The sequence below is a fragment of the Rhipicephalus sanguineus genome, chromosome 2 (assembly GCF_013339695.2).
Source record: "Rhipicephalus sanguineus isolate Rsan-2018 chromosome 2, BIME_Rsan_1.4, whole genome shotgun sequence".
In the NCBI taxonomy this organism is placed as follows: domain Eukaryota; kingdom Metazoa; phylum Arthropoda; class Arachnida; order Ixodida; family Ixodidae; genus Rhipicephalus; species Rhipicephalus sanguineus.
In genome coordinates, this window is record NC_051177.1 from 81460339 (window position 1) to 81479712 (window position 19374).

Below are 19374 nucleotides of genomic sequence, written 5' to 3' on the forward strand. Positions count from 1 at the left end.
ACAGCGCGCTCCTTTCGCAAACGCGGCCGCTGCAGCGAGCGAAGCGAAGCACCCCACCGGCCGCCCCTTCTTCCCTTGAGATAAGCGCACGAAAGCGACGACGCCCTGTAGAGCGAACAGCAACGGCGTTCGCAGGGGCGGGGCGACGATCTTTAAAGCGCGCAACACGCGCGCACGTCGCGCCATCTATGTGGCCACTAAGAAAGCATGCTGAATTACATGGTGTATATAAATAGCTCGCCGTTAGCAGGCCGAGAGACGGTGCTGTCGTGGCCTAACGTCTAACGTGGCGGGCTGCAAAGCGTAAGGTCGCCCGTTCGATTCCACGCGTCGGAAAGAATTTCTTAATTATTTTTCTTTGTGGCCTTTCTATATATATACATACTTATACATATACGGTGAATGACGGGGACGGGGACGGACATTTCTCCAGCCGAGACTGTCCATATAATTGCTATCGCAATAAAAAGTCCGACTGTATGCAATAAGAGTACATTGTGCCTACAAAAAAAAATGACATTGCTTGTGTACATGTTGAAAACCGTGGGATGTGAAGCTCTGGTGAAGAGCGTAACTAAACGGCATACAACGAAAGGCAATGCAGAGTGATTTTTTCAAAGCTGACGCAACTCGGTAGTCTCAGCTAGTGCATAGGTTTGTGCGTCGCAAAAGTTTTAACACTATTCAATGTTTACGTCTTTGCACTGCAGCCCGCACGAAAGATATGTTGAAATTGTCATAAGACGCATGGTGAATGAAAAATAAGAGACCTCACCTTGCAAATTTTACGAGCACGAAGGCCTCGTATAATGTTTGTAGACGGAAGAACAGTCAAGGTCCTATACACAGGGAAGTGCATGTGAACATACTTGCGTCTCTAGTTTTTCGCCTGTAGGTGTGCCAATATTGAAAGAATGGCGAGAATTGGCGTGAACATAAGGATGCATACTGAATGGCTCACTTATAGATAAGTAAAGCATTAAAGATTATGAAAACTAATGAAGAGCCATTGAATATCATGCGTATTCTAAAGAAGCCTGCGTATATTCTACAGAAGTCTATGAAGTCCCGCTACATGCGCATGTTTCGTGTCGTCCCTTATTGTTTGACTATATGCACTCACCTAGCCTCACTTCGTCAATCAACACTGCAGTTGTTCGCCACTCGTCACTCAACACTACGTAACGGCCGGTTATTCACGAAGTTCTCGTATGCTTGCTCAGAGCTGTGGGCAACATAGACAGTCATGCCTCACAGCGCAAAATTGACGATGGTGCGTTCATATCACGGGACTGCAGAAGTTGTGTTTTGTTGTGTATGCATGTACGTGGGACAGAGCTAAATAGTTAACCGATTCATTTCCCTATACTGTGGGTACATTTAGCGACATAGCAGAGACGTCCGGAAAAACTATAACAAGAGTGCTGACTATAAATTTATCGTTTATTTGGTAAACATTCATTGTATATGAATAAGTGTGAGCTTAACGCATACGCCACAATAAATATCAGCATCTCGCCTGTTATACCGTGCAGTAGATCCATATACGGGCAGTTGCTTTAGGACAAGCATTCGAGAGCACAGAAATAACCTGAGAGTTTAACACTAGCATTTAGCTTGACACTTCTAAAGTCGTGTATGAGATTCGTTGTTCAGCGTGACCGTTATTTTCCTTAAACCATATATAGACAGCTAATTTTCGAAAGATTATCCAGCCATATTTTATAAGGAGACTGCCGTTACGTGCGGAAATCCTTCTTACTGAATCCTAGCGCATAATGGTATACCATTTCAAGAAAAGGAAATTGACGTGCAGGATGCGACGCCAGACATACAATCAATGTCTAATTAATCAGCGGCCATTCGGTAGTCAAGGCTCGTATTTTCGTTTCCTCGTCTCTCTTCTCTGTGTACTTACTTTTTGCCGCTCTATTAGGAAAATGAGGTTAATGCAAGAGCCGCGCGTAGTTCTTCGAAGGTTTCCCTGCTTGTAAATGCTCCTCGCCCTGGTTTTTCACAGCGCTAATCTCTCGATATCAATTCAAACTTGAGCATTTTCACCCGCTAGACCGTTCAAATATGTTTATTTATTTTTAATCACTACATGAAGGATTAAGATCGCAGATCCGTAATTTTAAGTTGATCGACATGACACGAAACGAATATTTTCAGCACTAGACGTATGAACAAATGATTCCCAGAGCTTCGTGTTTAAGAAAATTTGCATTGAAGCGCTCGGTAAATTCCTACAAAAGATGAGACCCCATCCCCTGTCAATAGCAGCTTCAACACACGAGATTTCACTTGAGCTGTGCGCTGCAATTCATTTATATAGTGAATATAAAATCCGTTTATTGTCGCAACGATATTTCGCAGCACAAACAAACTGCGAAGAAAATTAAGAAAAGTAAACGCACTGATGAAAACGATTAGAAGAGCAACATGACAAGTGCAACACTATGCATGTTTTGGACCTAAAATCTTATTCTTCGAACATTCGGCGTTTCAGCCTTTGTATTCTGTATTCTGTTGTTTCTGCGGATATACGCCTACGAGTGCACGGTGTTGTCGAAGGCCGCTGAGAGAGCGAATTCATCCAGGTATTGAATCGCGCTGAATGCGATTCGATGGTGTGCTTGCATGGGCAGTTTATGGCAGGTTTTACTGATTGCTTCTCTTGGTTCCGATGCTCTCCAAACGTGGCTTCTCATGCTTTCTTCCTTTCAGTAACGTTCGCGCCACTTCGCATACGTTTCACACACGTTCCGTTCCCTGTTGTACTCTATGCTGCGGTCAATCTGCATTTTATCTCCACAAAAACGATCTGCGGCTTCCCAAACGAGGTGGGCGTGAAGGCATCCAGCAACAGAGTCCATTCGCACGTCTCCTGTTTTCTAGATCGTCGAAAAACGCTGGCCTAGACAATTTTGCACCTTTCGCTTTTCTATGTGGCAGTATACGTCGCTCTTCGCATTTCACAAACAGCTGGCTTTTCCTGAAAAAGCCGACGTGGCCTGATCCTGACCTTTTTTTTTTGTTTTAAAGTCTTATGATCTGCGTTTTCAGCATCGTTGAATATGACCCCTCATCAATCATTTTGCGGTGAAGGTGAAGGGAGGTATCACGGAACGTCGACGTTATTCAGCCCGCCTAACGCAAGTCGCAGAATCTTAATTTTCTTTTAAATGCGCAGCATTTCTTAGTCGCACCCCCACGCCCGGGCGCGAGGACTTGCCTTCCGCGCGGGGCTTCACGGCCCTGGCACGTTGGACCGCTCCGCCCCGCCCGAGGCCGATCCTCTGGATGGGGGTGCGGCTGATCGAGGGTCGCGGGACGTTCTAGCAATATTTAACGAAGTCACTTAACGTTATCGTTTGAGTCGTAGGGTCTTTCCTCCACCCCATTCGAATCTTACCAGAGGACAAGAAGTCACGCTCAGACTACTACAGACGGGGGTTTACCCCTGCCCAGCTAACGTATATTATATGGATATATCGTATATTATATGGATAACGTATTTATATGGATATATCTCCTGACTGCCCGGACTGTGGGTGTGTGTGTACATTTGAGCACATGATGTGGGACTGCCCCCACATACCCAAGGAACTCAAGGCGCAAATCATCTTAAGACAAGGGTTTTATTCCGCCATCAAAAGTACAGATCGTAACCGTCAGCTTCGGGCAATCCAAGGGGCCCACGATGCCGCGGGCAGGTACTCCCTGCCTGTTCCAACGTGAGAGTGGCCCGCAGTGGGGTCGGGGTAAAACCCGGCTCTCCTCCATCGGTGTACAATAAAGTTATCTATCTATCTATCTATCTAGCTTAGTCGCACCTGCGGCGTCGGCCGCCGTCCACACCCCCACTGCGCATGCTCGGCTCGTCTCGTGCCGGCAGCAAGCCTCTCCTCTCCCTCCCTCGCATGCTCGGCTCGTCTCGTGCCGGCAGCAGGCCTCTCCTCTCCCTCCCTCCTCTGGTGGAGTGCGCGTTCGGAATTCAGTCAAGGGCGTCTTTACTTGGCTTTCGCTTGACTTGACGCTTTGCTTGACTGGAGTAGATGCGATGGAAGCAACAGTACCTTCAATCAGCGTCCCACCACTCGTTGAAGGCAACGTTACCCCACCCTCACCGTTGTCGGCGTCAACAACAGCAAGCAACGCAGAAGACAAGGCTGCGAAGAGACGAGCATACGACGCTGAACGCAAGCGTTTGAAGCGAGCTGCAGACCCGGAACTTCGTGCACGCTGGAGCCGTTCAAGTCGTACTTGGTGTGCGCATCGTGTAACAATTAAGCATTCCCAAACCATACCCAATTACGCAACATTCACGCGATACCCCCACCACTCTGCGACGCATTTACTCGAGTTCCCCCCGTGGGAAGATGCGGGCGACATTTTTTTCTTTTGTTTTCTTAGGTGTTGCGTTTTCATTTGCCTTTTCAACGCAGCCATAGCTCAATACTAGGAGACACCGGAAGACTACAGGTGCGTAATCAGCGGAAGCGTAACTTGAAGCGAGAAAGGCAGATAATCAAAGAATGCACGAAACACCTTAGTGGCATTTCTACTCGCCGTTTCGTAGGAGAACCAATTTCTTGCTGTCATGTAATAGAAAAAAAAATCACAGCATATCCACGGAGTGAATGATGATGAGTGGGCGAAGCTGCGGAGGTTCATCGGTAAACCGTGAATCTTCCGTGAATTCTGCCCACTACATCATCACCGACGTGAGATCGGGCGCGTTTATACTAAAGGTTCGATGAGAGTTATGACGACTTGCAGCTCACTTTAATTTTACATGTACGCTGTGAATTTTCATTGTTTAGAAAACAATTGCTTTAGAAAACATCTGGCGTCTTTCGTTAAGCAGCTGGCGTCTTTTCGTTTTGCTTTAGAAACATCTGGCGTTCTTTCGTTTTGCTTTTAGAAAACATCTGGCGTCTTTCGTTGGTTTATTTCATCAATCAACGGCGTTTTGAACAAAATTTTTATTGTTTAATCACGCACAGGAGAAATCTCACCAGGCACTACCTTGGAGGTAAACAATGGCTGCTAATGGGAATGAGAGACAGAAGAAGTCGGCTTTTAGCTAACACTTACACTTCTACTTCTACTAACGTTTCCTACTGGAACATGCCAATGGCTGCTAATGGGGAATGAGAGACAGAAGAATTCGGCTTTTAGTTAACGCGCACGCTGCGAATTTTTTATTGTTCAACAACGCACAGGAAAAATCTCACACCGGCACCACCTTGGAGGTCAAGATCTGGTACTAGCGTTACGACTGGTTACGCACTACTACGACTACGAGGGACGAACGGGTGCCGCCTTAAGGAGCTTCGCCCCTAAAAGAAATAATGTGTTCTTCGTAGGACTTGAGTATGGATAGGGTCTGTGACACGCGCGAATATGTACTGCCAGAGTACCAATTCATGTACTAACCATTCACTGTTCCTTTTTATGCGCACATTATATGTAAATGAAGGTTTTTGTAAACAACGCTACCCTGGCTGTCGTTCATATTGGCCTCGAGGCCCACCGCTGGAAACGCCGGCGCCACCGTCGGCGTGACGTGCTTGGCAGGATCACGTGGGCTCAGCGGCCGCGTCGGCTGCTTGTGGAGCGCTGCCGCGTGCTTTGAAAGCGAGGTTCAAGTACCACATGCGCTGCGGTCTGTTCAAATACGGAAGTTTTCTCGCATTTTCTGCTCAATTGAAACCATTGTAATAGAGTGGCTGCCTCCGAAGGCGACGAACATGGTGCTCTACCACTCGGTGCCGCAGTGCCGGGCTTACGCAACGGAGCCCAGTGTCAGCCTGCACCGGTAACCGCGGGACATGAAACTGCGTGAAGCATGGGTTGTAAAGTTAAGAACCGGCAAGTAGCCGTCGGCTACGAGTCTTGTGTGCAACAAACACTTCCGCGACGAAGACTTTCGTTACTGCGTCGGGCCTGCGATGTTCGGTGAGTAGCAGACAGCACGCACTTAGACGATGGCTCACGCGCGCTTCCCGCCGGCAAATGATGGTTATCTGCCACAGGATGGAAAAGGCGCTACCATTTACCACGTGCGATACCATCTCAGAACCCTCCCGTGCGGCCTCTTGAACGTCGGCCCCGTGCTCAGCGTCGACAAAATCGGCTGCAGATGCGCAAGTCAATGTTTAGATACGTTGATTAAAAAACTAACAGGGTCCCTTATGCGTTCGTCAATGATGACTAGAAGGCGAAAGCTATTTTTTTCTTCTTGTCAGTCGATGTACTGATTCTCCCGCGACCCCCTCCAAAAGCGTTCTGCACCTAACGCGGTTTTGCACGGCCTCCGTGACCGATCACGGAGGCAATGCAAAGTGACCATGACGTGGGAATACGTCATCATGTGACGTCACGTTATGTGACGTCATAATGACGCTACATATTTTCGTGACATGTGACGTCATTATGACATCATATGGTCACGCCATCACGTGAGGATTATTTTTTCCATCACTCGTGTTGGCGCCGCCGACGCGGGACGCCGACAGGCAATCTTACCGTTTCATGAGGCATCTAGGGCTTTCGCCTTCATAAGCTACACGACGTTTTGCACCGCCTCCGTGATCGGCCCACCGATCACGGAGGCAATGCAAAGGGACCATGTCGTGTGAATACGTCATCATTAGACATCACGTTATGTCACGTCATGGTGATGTCATAATGAAGTTACAAATTTAGGAGATCTGTCACGTCATATGGTGACGTCATCACGCGAGGATTGTTTCTTGCATCACTCGTCTTGACGCCGCCGACGGTCAATCTTCCCATTTGAAGAGGCATCTAAGGCTTTCGCCTTCATAAGCTACGCGACGTTTGCTGGTGGGCGGCTGTCTGCTGCATTTATGTTGGCAATAACATTTTTTCAGTCAAGCTTGCGTTCCCCTGACGCAAATACTATGTGATAAAAAGCCCACATTTATTTGTGCCACTCTCAAACCCCCGTTGGGCCTCTCCAACCCCATGTATTTACTTGGAGCCTCATTTATTTTCGTGGGAAAGATATGCCACCCTGTTGGCGTTAGACACGACACTGCTGCCAAAATTGCTGGGGTACTCACAAATAATTACTTTCTGTTTTGCGGCTGCTGCTTGCTGCAGTAACTTCTATTTTATTCACCGCTATTTCAAGCTCATGTGGGTCCTAGTTCACAGCCGACGTTTGAAGAAGAAGTCCAATGAACGTTACCGTATTTTCTTTCTTTTCCTTGACGTTGCATACAACCATACATGCTCGGTCTCGTAGACTGCTTCTCCTTCCACCAGCAATCTCGAAGTGGTGAAGTTTTGGTCTATGAATGTGTTGATGACAGAGAGCGGCAAGTTCACTGGAATGTAAAGGGAACGATAATTAAGGAGCATTAAAAAAGGCGTCGCATTTGCTCGCGTTTTGTGTGAGCACGAAACGAAACGAATGCACTGAACAAAGAAACAAAAGCAGCGGCATTTGCCCGCTGAGAAGACCGATCAATACGCAGTGCGAGACAACTTGTCAAATGACATTGAAACGCACACGAATTTAGACAAAAAAAAAACACTGAATCGTCGGGATGGCACATCACAAAGTTGCCATGCGCACCGAAGCCGTATTTGTAATAAAATTGTTTTTGAACTGCTTTGGTAGCGTCCGCGCAACAGTAGTTGTTTGTGTACTCACAAATTCTCATATTTTGCGGCCTAAAGTTCACAGCGCGGTGCCAAAACGCGCTCGTAGCAAAAGCGAAACCATCAGTACGAACATACATGCAGATGCTCAAACAAGCAGAGGCATAGTCAGTCGTCGCGAACCCGTGCGATCGCAGGCTTGAGGCTTCTTTCTGTTATGCTCCATTTGGTTATACAGGCAGTCTACTCTAACGAAATATTTCACATAGTTTGCACTAAGCGAGTGACTACCTTTCGCGCACGAAGCCGGTCTCCAACGCGGTGACCGCGTGAAGCGGGTGCTCGGTTTTCTGCAGAGAGACAGCGACTGTAGACTATCTTGTGCTTTCTGTTCGTCGAAAATGATTATTTTGACATTAAAGAACACAATTCCTTTCGAAAGTACTTACAGAAATGCCCTGGAGGGCTTCCGCGAGGTTTTTTTGTAGAGCGCCGGCAGCAAAACCAATGGGGTGCGCGCCGGCGGTATCCTACCTAGCACGCAGTTGAGGCGCGTCCGATAGAGGGCGACTCCGTAACTCCTCGCTGCCAATACCGGTAGAATGGCATTGGCACTTTACAGTATACTGTTGTATTAATAATAATAATAATAATAATAATAATAATAATAATAATAATAATAATAATAATAATAATATCACTATTATTATTATTATTATTATTATTATTATTATTATTATTATTATTATTATTATTATTATTATTATTATTATTATTATTATTATTATTATTATTATATAAATGAATAAGCACATCAATCAGGACGCAGTTGAAACAGGGAGCGACCAAGTTGTCATATCTGCCAACTGGAGGGGCACAGCTCCTGCATACTCCATCGCGAAGGGGGAATATAGAGGAAATAAAGAGGGAGGAAAGAAAGAGGAAAGAAAATAGGAAAGGAAAGAAATAGCAGACGGCGACCAATGTAAGTAGTACCAAGGAAAAAAATCTGTAAACGCGAGGTCAAATCGGTTTTGTTTATGAATGTTAGCAGTGCTCAATGGGCCTGGTTACGTCGAGCAGCATGCCCTCTCGGAAACAGCCAGTTATCACAGGTAGTACTCTTAAGTCCAATGACTCTATATTCATTAATTAGCAATGTCCACTGCGCAGCGAATGCGGGACACGAATGCGGTGGGGAAAACACGTTTTGTTCGTACTGCCCACAAGCTTCTTCCAGTCGGGATAAAAGCGCTTGCAGGACTAGATGAAGTGATGCGTATCACCTACGTCATTGCGTCAAGTGCATAAAGGAGAGGTGTCATGACCCTTACTTTGAACATCTCTGCAGGAGAGCAGGCCGATCCCGCTCTGTAGAGCAGGGTTGTTTCGGGGAGCCTTAAGTCCCTTCACAGAACAGGGCTGATGCGGCGGTTTCCAAAACGAACGAAAGTGACAATGCCTTGTCTCTTTAAGTAGTTGTTCGCTTGTATATGGTCTTACTACCAGCTGATGCCGGTCGGATTTAGGAAACTGCATGGTCATTTTGTGGGTTTAATCAGACCTCGTGTTTGAATCTTGAAGGTAGTTCAGATGCTGTCGTCGGCACGGACACGAAGTAACACAAAGGCGAGCCCTAAATTGCACAAGTTAGTTCTTCTCAGCATTCCATTTTCTTGTTTTAACGCTAACTTTATCGCGCTAACCAACTGTTTCCCCAATACTTCCTTACCGAAAACATGCAATTCTTAATTTGAGGGAAAGCTGCGACAGCTAAAGCGTGCGACGGCTAAAGATAACAAATCCTACAGCCACCTCTTGCGCTGTCTGCATGAAACAGACCTGTACGCTTTTATATAGCCTCTAGTTTGACCCGTGCGGCCTCCCAAATGAACATAGTGAGGATCCCTGTATTCGACTTCTCACTACTACGCGCGAAAAGAGGAACACTTGATATTAAAGACGATAGTCTTTCTTGGGATACTTAAACGGAGAAATTTGGGTCTGTCTTTCTGTCTTTCTGTTTGTCGGCACGTCACTCGATTCAGCCACTCGGCCAAAGTTGAACCACTTGCCCAAGGGCCAGCCATCTTCAACGGCTGACTAGGTTCATACTTGTGAACATTGTCGATCAAAAAGCAAACATTACGCATATCTGAGGCGCAACATCACTAGGTATATAGTAGGTGGTGTGTTCCTTTAATAGAAAATGCATACATACGTAATTCTAAAGACCCTAGTTTCTTAAGCTGCGCTGAAAATGCAACTGCGCTGAAACCTGCCTTCCTCCGTGCCCTCTGCACGAGCTCATTGTTGTGTTTCGGTTTCGGTTCTGTATTGCACTGTACGAATGCCATGGGGCGCCGCTCTGGCATTCCTGTTTTACCCAGGCGACGTGTGAATAAAAGAGTGTATGGAGAGTACTCGTTGAGTGCGGACGTTTCTTCTGCTTCAGCGCTTCGCGCCAAACCGCGTGTTCGGGCTGGCTGGCGTCCCCGCCGGTCGCGTTGGTCACCGCCGGTCTTCGCTTGCTGCTGCGCCGGGACTACCAGTGCTACCAGCCCGCAACACAGCACTCATGTTTCCCGACGTATTGCCAGATGGCGTCCATATCTCACGCAGCGCCTCTTCTATCGTCTTTAGACGACATTTGCAGCGAAGCACGGAGATACGCGGCCAATTTTTTCTGTTTGTCTGTCTGTCACCCGATTCAGCCACCCGGCCAAAGTTGAATCACTTGCTTACCGCCCACCCATCTTGAACTGGTACGGCTGTTCATACTTGTGAACGTTATCGATCAAAAAGTAAATATTACGCATATCTGAGGCGCAACATCACTAGGTAAGTATTAGGTGGTGTGTTCCTTTAACAGAAAATACATAGATACGTAATTTGGCTTCTTCAGTGGCGGCCTGTACAGTGTAGGGTCCGAAACACAATATTCTACCTACTAAAGTTATAGACTGCGTGCGCTGCATGCTCCTGCGTTGGCTTCTTCGTTCGTGCGCAGCAATTCCCTCCAGGCATAATGCTGAACCCCTTCCTGTTTCGCTGAGATCCTTTGTCCTCGAGGCAGCACAGCGACAAGCGCGCAGCAAGGCCCCGCATACGGAAACAGAAGCCTTTGCGAGTTCGCTTGCATTACCGCTTGTGTATTTATGCCTAAGGTTCAGAAAATACGGATTTATTTCTCGCAGACTCGATTTGCGGAGCGAGGGAGAGGGGGGAGAGGGAGGGGGGCGGCCTTCATGTTTACAAGCGTCGTAGCGCCAGTGTCGGTGCTGCGTATTTCGTTGCTGCTCACGCTTCCCTTTCTTTGAGGCTTCGTGAGTGGAATTTATGCGAGCACTAGTCCAAAAAAATAAAGGTCGTATTTTTTTTCTTTTGTTGTCCATCACGTCAACAACCTGGTATTTCGTATTTCGTGCGTTGCCTGCAGGGTTCTTTACTGCTGCAGAATGATGTGGCCAGTGTCAGCTGTTGTCATATTTAATATATGTGTGTGTGTGTGTGTGTGTGTTTGTGTGTGTGTGTGTGTGTGTGTGTGTGTGTGTGGTGTGTGTGTGTGTGTGTGTGTGTGTGTGTGTGTGTGTGTGTGTGTGTGTGTGTGTGTGTGTGTGTGTGTGTGTGTGTGTGTGTGTGTGTGTGTGTGTGTGTGTGTGTGTGTGTGTGTGTGTGTGTGTGTGTGTGTGTGTGTGTGTGTGTGTGTGTGTGTGTGTGTGTGTGTGTGTGTGTGGTGTGTGTGTGTGTGTGTGTGTGTGTGTGTGTGTGTGTGTGTGTGTGTGTGTGTGTGTGTGTGTGTGTGTGTGTGTGTGTGTGTGTGTGGTGTGTGTGTGTGTGTGTGTGTGTGTGTGTGTGTGTGTGTGTGTGTGTGTGTGTGTGTGTGTGTGTGTGTGTGTGTGTGTGTGTGTGTGTGTGTGTGTGTGTGTGTGTGTGTGTGCAAGGAAGGGGTGACGAAACTTTGTTGAAAGTAGACGTACTTAACGTTTCCAGCTGGTGCACCAGCCTTCGTCAGAGTAATGACGAAGGCTGGTCCACCAGCTGAAAACGTTAAGTAAATCTACTTTCAAGAAAGTTTCGTCGCCCCTACCTTGCATATAATACGTCGGGTCCAGCGTTAATGGCGTTCATAGAATCCTATATATATATGCAGGTTTGCTGTAGTTCCGCTGGACTCTGCTATAGACGAACAGAAGGTGTCACGGCGTCTTGGTCATGACGTGGTGAACTTCGTGTCCTTATCGTGCTGTCTTTGTGTTGCCATCACCAGCCGCCGGTCTTGGATCAGGACTGCACTGGTAAACAGCGCGAGTGTGTCCTATTTCATCTCTGCGGTCTACACGAGCTGTTCGCGAACTTTTCCAATCATTTCCGATAAGTTTTAACGAGAGTTGTGTGCTGCACGTTTGCTTGTTTTTCACGAACATTTAGGACAGCTGCGGCAATGATTTTCATGTTGTGCATTATCTATGTGTCACTAAGAGCAAGGTGAGTGGCACCAAAAATCTGAACGTTGCACTGCAACCTCCAGAAAATGATGGCTTGTACCCACGAATGTACACATCATAGCTGTACTACAGCAACGTCCTAGCATCAGGAGCCCTATACTTTTTAGGCGATGCAGCAGCACACGGCTTAGTGTTAAAACCGAGGCACTCATGAAGATAGATAGCCGGGGGTAGTGCGATTCGCAGATGTCATAGGCTTGCCACGCAGAACGTGTGTAATGTCGGAAAAGCAGGAGTGAGGGCGCGCGTTCTCGACAGCAGTTGGAGCCGTTCGAAAATCACGATATGAAAGGATGGAAGTGCGTGCTGCCAAACAACGCGCAAAAAAGAAAAGAAACCTCCTTCTGCGCACATTTTGCAAGCACGTCCGCCGAAGTCAGTAGGAGCACCGCGTCTCGAGGCGAAAAGAAAGGAATCAAAAACGGAACTCAGCTAGGAAGCCATGCTGCCTCCAATCTGGAACGTTCCCAACTCTGTTTTGCGTTCCTTGTCCTCCATGAGCGGATATCTCATGTAGTTACTTGCTTTGGCTCTTACTTGGTCTGGTTTCGGCAGATCACCGCGGAGATTCCTCGTTGCAATTGCAGAAACACGCGAGAGAGCGCGCCGGCGCGTTTTCAATTTCGCCGAAAGTGTGCACGGGATAAGAGTCGAAGGATACGGCGTTGGTAAATGCGCCGAAACACTCCTCTAGCATATGAGAAGTTTGCCGAAAGCGCAGTGGAAAATGGGAACACTAAAGATTGCAAAAAAATATAGAAATGTGGATACGGTGCGACAAAAGCAGCACCGCGACGAATCGCATTCACGGCCGCGAGATTTTTTACTTTGTCATATAGGCTTCTGATAGGTGGCTTGCACTTACGTCACTGAAAGCGTCGTGTTGGAGCTCTAGCATCTGGGGTGTGCGAAGGTTGGGATGTCACATTAATGTTATCAGGATATCGCATGCCGGTTCTGTCCTTATTCAGGCACAGAGGCCAACAACGTTCCTGCCGCGTTGCTATCAAATTGAAGCCGGTTTATGCTGCCTTGACATCTTCAAAGCCGCCATCTTGGAGTACCAGCACATTCAGACGCTCCCTCCATGACGTCACGTGCAAACTATATATGAGAGCCCGTATGCAATCGTGATGCAGCAATAAATTACGTGAGAACATGCAGTGTGGTTACGACTGCATGAATCTTCTAGCATAGTTTAGTTTTGACATCGAGAAGCGAAATTTTCCGAATATAATCGCACACGCAAGTTCAGGAAAGTTGACCTCGGAATTGGGCATATCATCTCATTTCCAAGGAGGTGGATTGAAAATTTCGCGTTTAGCTCCTTAAAAAAAAAAGACTTTTAAAAGTTATCTGATACATTCATAAAATTCTTTTTAACACTAAACTCAGGTGAATCGAAAGAAATTTAGCTACATAACAGCGGCTTTCATTTTTCTGGTGTACATAGCATGGCACTGACACTAACGAAACAAGAAAATATCATGCTAATAAATGCACGAAGAGCTTTTTTTTTCTTTTCGTGGTAGCAAGTGCTACAGCACAAGCACTCCGACTCTTAAAGAGACACGCAGCTGACAGAGAAATAAGAAACTGCTTCGCCTAAATGGAGACAGAGAGAGGAAAAAACAGGAAAGAAAAGCATCCTACCCTCCCTAGTTGCTACGAATCTTTAATAAATTATATTGTGGCGGTGAAAAGAAAGAGGAAGCTGGCGCAGATTAGAGAAAGACGACGCCTCTTACCGCCGCTTGGGGCGTCTCCTCAGGGCAAACAAACAAACAAACAAACCAGCTATATTTGTTGTAAATACACCACCTCTGCACTCGTGTGCCTGCTTTCTTCGTGCAACATATTTGGTGGACGTGCTGGGTACCAGTACGGAACTTCGCAGCGGACGTCATCTGCCTGCCGCCACGATGGCACACCCACCGTCAACGTCCGTGCCGGCAGTCTTCCTCACCCATCCGCGGGACCCTGGGCCATTTTGTGGCACGGATAAGACTGACGTCGAGGAGTGGCTAACACTTTACGAGAGAGTGAGTGACAGCTACAGGTGGGACCCGACCCTCATGCTAGCGAACCTGATATTTTATCTTCAGGGAACTGCGCGGCAATGGTATGACACTCATGAAGCTGACCTAACGAGCTGGGATGTGTGTAAACAGAAAACGCGAGATCTGTTTGGCAGACCGGTCGGTCGTCAGATGGCCGCCAAGAAAGAACTAGCGGGCCGTGCTCAGACGTCAACAGAGTCCTATGTCGTGTACATACAAGATGTGCTGTCTCTCTGCCACAAAGCTGACGACAGCATGACCGAGGCAGACAAGATCGGGCACATATTAAAAGGTATTGCCGACGATGCCTTTAACCTCCTAATGTGCAAAGATTGCTCTACGGTGGACGAAATCATCAAGGAGTGTCGGCGCTTTGAACAGGCAAAGGGACGTCGAGTTGCTCATGCGCACGACAGATTGCCGAATACCGCCGCGACCTCTTCATGCGAAGACCCACCACGGCTCGCCCAACCGGCAGCATCTGAAAACATCACGCGCCTTATTCGCCGTGAGCTTGAGGCCATGTCTCCGGCTCCAGTGCGTTCCGACTTCAGGGACAACATGCCCTCCATCTCCCTCATACAAGCTGTCGTTCGGGAAGAAATCGCAAGTTTGGGCATGCCGTCACTATGCTCGGTCCGTCACACGAACACTTACCAAGTTCACCCGGCCCCTCGCAGCCAGACGCAAAGTTTTCTTCCTCCTCGCCGCAATCCAGCCGAGTGGCGCACCGTGGACGATCGACCCATCTGCTTTAATTGTTCCCGTATTGGACACATTGCCCGTCACTGCCGCAGCCGCTTGTCGTCACCTCCTCGGTGGTCGTCTCCTAGTCGCTACCACCAGCCGTCGGACAGTCATACTTTCTCGCCCTACACGCCGAATCGGAGTATCAACGTCGACAGTGTCCCGCCAAGGTCCAGCCGCTCCCCGTCTCCGCAAGGTCGTCGCTCACGTTCACCTCTCATTCACCGCTCCTCGTCCGCATCTACAACCGGCCGCTTCACTTCGGGAAACTGGGTGGCGCAGCTCCCGGAGGTGACGCTGCAACCAAGACCCGGCCTTCAAATCCTCTACCGACCCTGCCTACCTGCGGAAACCTACTGGACGTGGAATTTGATGGTGTTCATGTCACATCTCTTGTCGACACGGGGGCGCAGCTTTCGGTTATGAGTGCTGCTCTCCGCCGAAGGCTCAGGAAGGTTTTGACACCCGCCGCGATGAGCACAGTACGAGTCGCCGATGGGGGCACTGCAGCTGTTCTTGGAATGTGTACAGCACGTGTTACCGTTGGTGGCCACTACGCCATTGTTTTATTTATTGTGCTCGAACAATGCCCGCACGACCTAATTCTGGGCATAGACTTTCTCTCGAAACACTCAGCCCAAACTGACTGTTCCGAAGGGGTTGTACAGCTGGACCTGCCGTTCTCTACCGACGCCGCACCTTGTGCATCACCCCGTTTATGTTCTGCTGAGTTCGTTCGCCTGTCCCCACAAGTTGCTACAGCTGTTCTCCTGACGCCCTGTCCACCCGTCCCAGATGGCGACTATGTCGTGTCGCCGCTCACCGACGTGGTCTTGACGCGAAATATTGCCCTGCCCAGCCCCATAATCCAAATAATCGAGAATCGGGCTTGCGTCCCTTGCGTCAATTTTGGATGTTCTACGCACGTGCTTCCACATGGCATCGCCATGGCGCATATCACCCCTTTGGGAGAATATGAGATATCTTCTTTAGACACTGAATCCCTCTCCAGTACCAGCCCACCTTTGTCGCCTTTTACTTCGGCCTCGTCGACTGGGGACAACATTTGTAAGATGATTGCCCCTGATCTTCCTGCAGAACAAACAACAGCTCCCCGTCACCTGCTGTCATCTTATCGGGATATCTTTTACTTTAACGACCGCCCTCTCGGACAGACATCTGTTGTCACCCATCGCATCAACACCGGTGACGCGAGCCCCATTCGTAGGAGACCATATCGCGTCTCCGCTGCGGAAAGGGCCATCATACAAAAAGAGGTCGACAAGATGATGGACAAGCACATCATTGAACCATCGAGTAGTCCGTGGGCATCTCCGGTAGTCTTAGTAAAAAAAGGACAACTCCTGGCGCTTCTCCGTCGACTACCGTCACCTCAACCGGATAACAAAAAAAGATGTGTATCCACTGCCCCGCATCGACGACGCCCTTGACTGCCTTCATGGCTCCAACTATTTTTCTTCCATTGATCTCCGTTCAGGCTATTGGCAGATTAGTGTTGATGAGATGGACCGCGAAAAAACCGCCTTCGTAACACCAGATTGTTTATACCAGTTCAAAGTCATGCCTTTTGGATTGTGCAATGCGCCAGCTACATTCGAGCGCATGATGGACTCTCTCTTGCGTGGCTTGAAGTGGTCAACGTGCCTCTGTTACCTCGACGATGTGATCGTCTTTTCGTCGACTTTTGAAAGCCACCTGCAGCGCCTCAGAACTATCCTATCTGTGTTTCGCTCTGCTCGCCTTCAGCTGAATTCGTCTAAATGTCATTTCGGTCGCCGCGAAATTACCGTGCTCGGACATCTCGTAAACGCTGCAGGAATCCAACCCGATCCAGAGAAAGTTCGCGCTGTGCGAAATTTTCCTATTCCTTCTTCGACGAAAGATGTCCGCAGTTTTATGGGCTTATGCTCTTACGTCCGTCGCTTTGTAAAAAAATTTGCCGACATCGCTCGTCCTCTGACCGACCTCCTTAAGAAGGATACCTCTTTCTTCTGGGGACCACACCAAGAGCAAGCATTCTCTACCCTTATTGAGCGGCTTACGAGTTCCCCGATTCTCTCGCACTTTGACCCTTCCGCGCCCACTGAAGTACGCACTGACGCGAGTGGTCATGGTATCGGCGCTGTCCTGGCTCAGCATCAACAGGGCCACGACCGTGTCATCGCCTACGCGAGCCGCCTTCTCTCCACGGCCGAACGAAATTACTCGATAACTGAGCGAGAATGTCTCGCGCTCGTTTGGGCTGTCGCGAAATTTCGACCGTACTTGTTTGGTCGTACCTTCCGCGTTGTAACTGATCACCACGCACTCTGTTGGCTCTCCTCTTTGAAGGACCCAACTGGACGACTTGCACGTTGGGCATTGCGTCTGCAAGAGTATGACTTCTCCATAGTCCATAAATCTGGATGCATGCACAACGACGCTGACTGCCTTTCTCGCAATCCCGTGGATCAACCGGACGACACCGATGCTGACGTGGACATGTGCACTCTATCCCTATCCGGCTTTCTCAACATCGGCGACGAGCAACGACAGGACCCTGTTCTTCAGAACCTTATGAACCGCCTGAGCTACGCGCCCCCCGACCCTTCTCTCCGGATGTTCGCCTTGCGTGATGGGATTTTCTACCGCCGCAACGTTCATTCCCGTGGCCCTGAGCTGCTACTAGTCGTTCCCAAGCATCTGCGACTGGCCGTGCTCCAGGAACTTCACGACGCTCCTACGGCTGGACATATGGGCATCACTCGTACTTACGGTCGCGTGCGGCGCCGCTTCTTCTGGCCCGGTCTCTATCGCTCTGTGCGTCGCTATGTTGCTTCTTGTGACCTGTGCCAGCGCCGGCAGACGCCTGCCTTGCCTCCCGCTGGTTTGCTTCAGCCTATTGAAATCCCTACAGAGCCATTCTTCCGTGTGGGCCTCGACCTACTTGGCCCGTTCCCTATTTCTACCAAAGGAAACAAGTGGATTGCCGTCGCAACAGATTATGCCACAAGATACGCCATTGCGCGAGCGATACCGACCAGCTGCGCTACAGATGTCGCCGACTTCTTACTCTACGACGTCATCCTACACCACGGCGCCCCTCGCCAGTTACTAACGGATCGAGGCCGTTACTTTTTATCGAAGGTCGTCGATGACCTGCTCCACTCCTGTTCTACCGAACACAAGATCGCTACCGCGTACCACCCTCAAACGAATGGGCTCACCGAACGCCTGAACCGCACTCTAACTGACATGCTTGCCATGTACGTTTCCGACGATCACCGTGACTGGGACGCCGCTCTACCGTACATTACATTTGCTTATAATTCGTCCCGTCACGACACCGCCGGATTTTCGCCATTCTACCTTTTGTATGGCCGCGACCCTGTCTTGCCCCTCGACACGTTGCTACCTTCTGACACACCATTCTCAGCGACTGATTACGCCCGCGATGCAATCACTTTGGCCGCCCATGCACGAGAGCTCGCTCGTCATCGACTCACAGCGTCGCAAGCTTCTCAAAAGCGACGCTACGATCATCGGCACCGAGAAACACACTTTACTCCTGGTTCCCTTGTTCTCCTCTGGACGCCCTCTCGTCGCGTCGGCTTAGCGGAAAAACTCCTTTTTCGTTACTCTGGTCCGTACAAGATCTTGCGCCAACTGTCAGACGTGACGTACGAGATCGCACCAGCCGACGTGCCTCTGCTATACCTCACGTCACCAGCGATATTGTTCACGTCGCCAGACTCAAGCCTTATATACCCACATTAAGTGATGCGCCATGATTTGCACCAGGACGGAGCTAAACCTGCCGGGAGGGTGAGGTGGCGGTGAAAAGAAAGAGGAAGCTGGCGCAGATTAGAGAAAGACGACGCCTCTTACCGCCGCTTGGGGCACCAGCTATATTTGTTGTAAATACACCACCTCTGCACTCGTGTGCCTGCTTTCTTCGTGCAACAATATAAAATTACTGTGCAATGGCCTTTCTCTGCTTGATTTGTTCGCTCGTAAACTGCTGCCTCAGATCAAGAACCAAGTATCCTGCAACACAGCAATACGAGACAATCACAAATAAGCCTTTTTTTTTCGTTGACTGCAATGGGTGTCGTTATTTCTAAAGCAGGGGAGAACATTCATTAACTTCAAACAGTGACTTCTCGAATCAAATACGAAGAATGTCCAGGAATGTGCGATTAGTTTTGAAAGCTTCGAATACTTCTGGGTGCCCCCTCTTTAACCCTTTCCCTAACGTGAAAAAACAAGAAAATTTTACCAAATTTCCCGGAATGATTTTTTTCGCTCTATTTGCAGAGCTTTTGTTTCTTATTAAAACGGCACCACTAGTTCGATTCGAGGGAGTTCTTTAATGTCACTAATTGCATTAAAAAAATACAGCTCGAAGATGGCTTCACCGC

General features: G+C 48.7%; 1 protein-coding gene across 1 annotated transcript in view; it reads left to right on the plus strand.

Annotated features, from left to right (window-relative positions):
- The first annotated feature begins 17383 nt into the window (after positions 1-17383).
- Positions 17384-19374, plus strand: part of LOC119381699 (uncharacterized) — a 38312-nt gene continuing 36321 nt past the window's right edge. The window contains exon 1 of the mRNA XM_037649470.1: positions 17384-17840. Coding sequence (XP_037505398.1) covers positions 17384-17840 — 457 coding nt within the window. The remainder of the gene's footprint in view (positions 17841-19374) is intronic.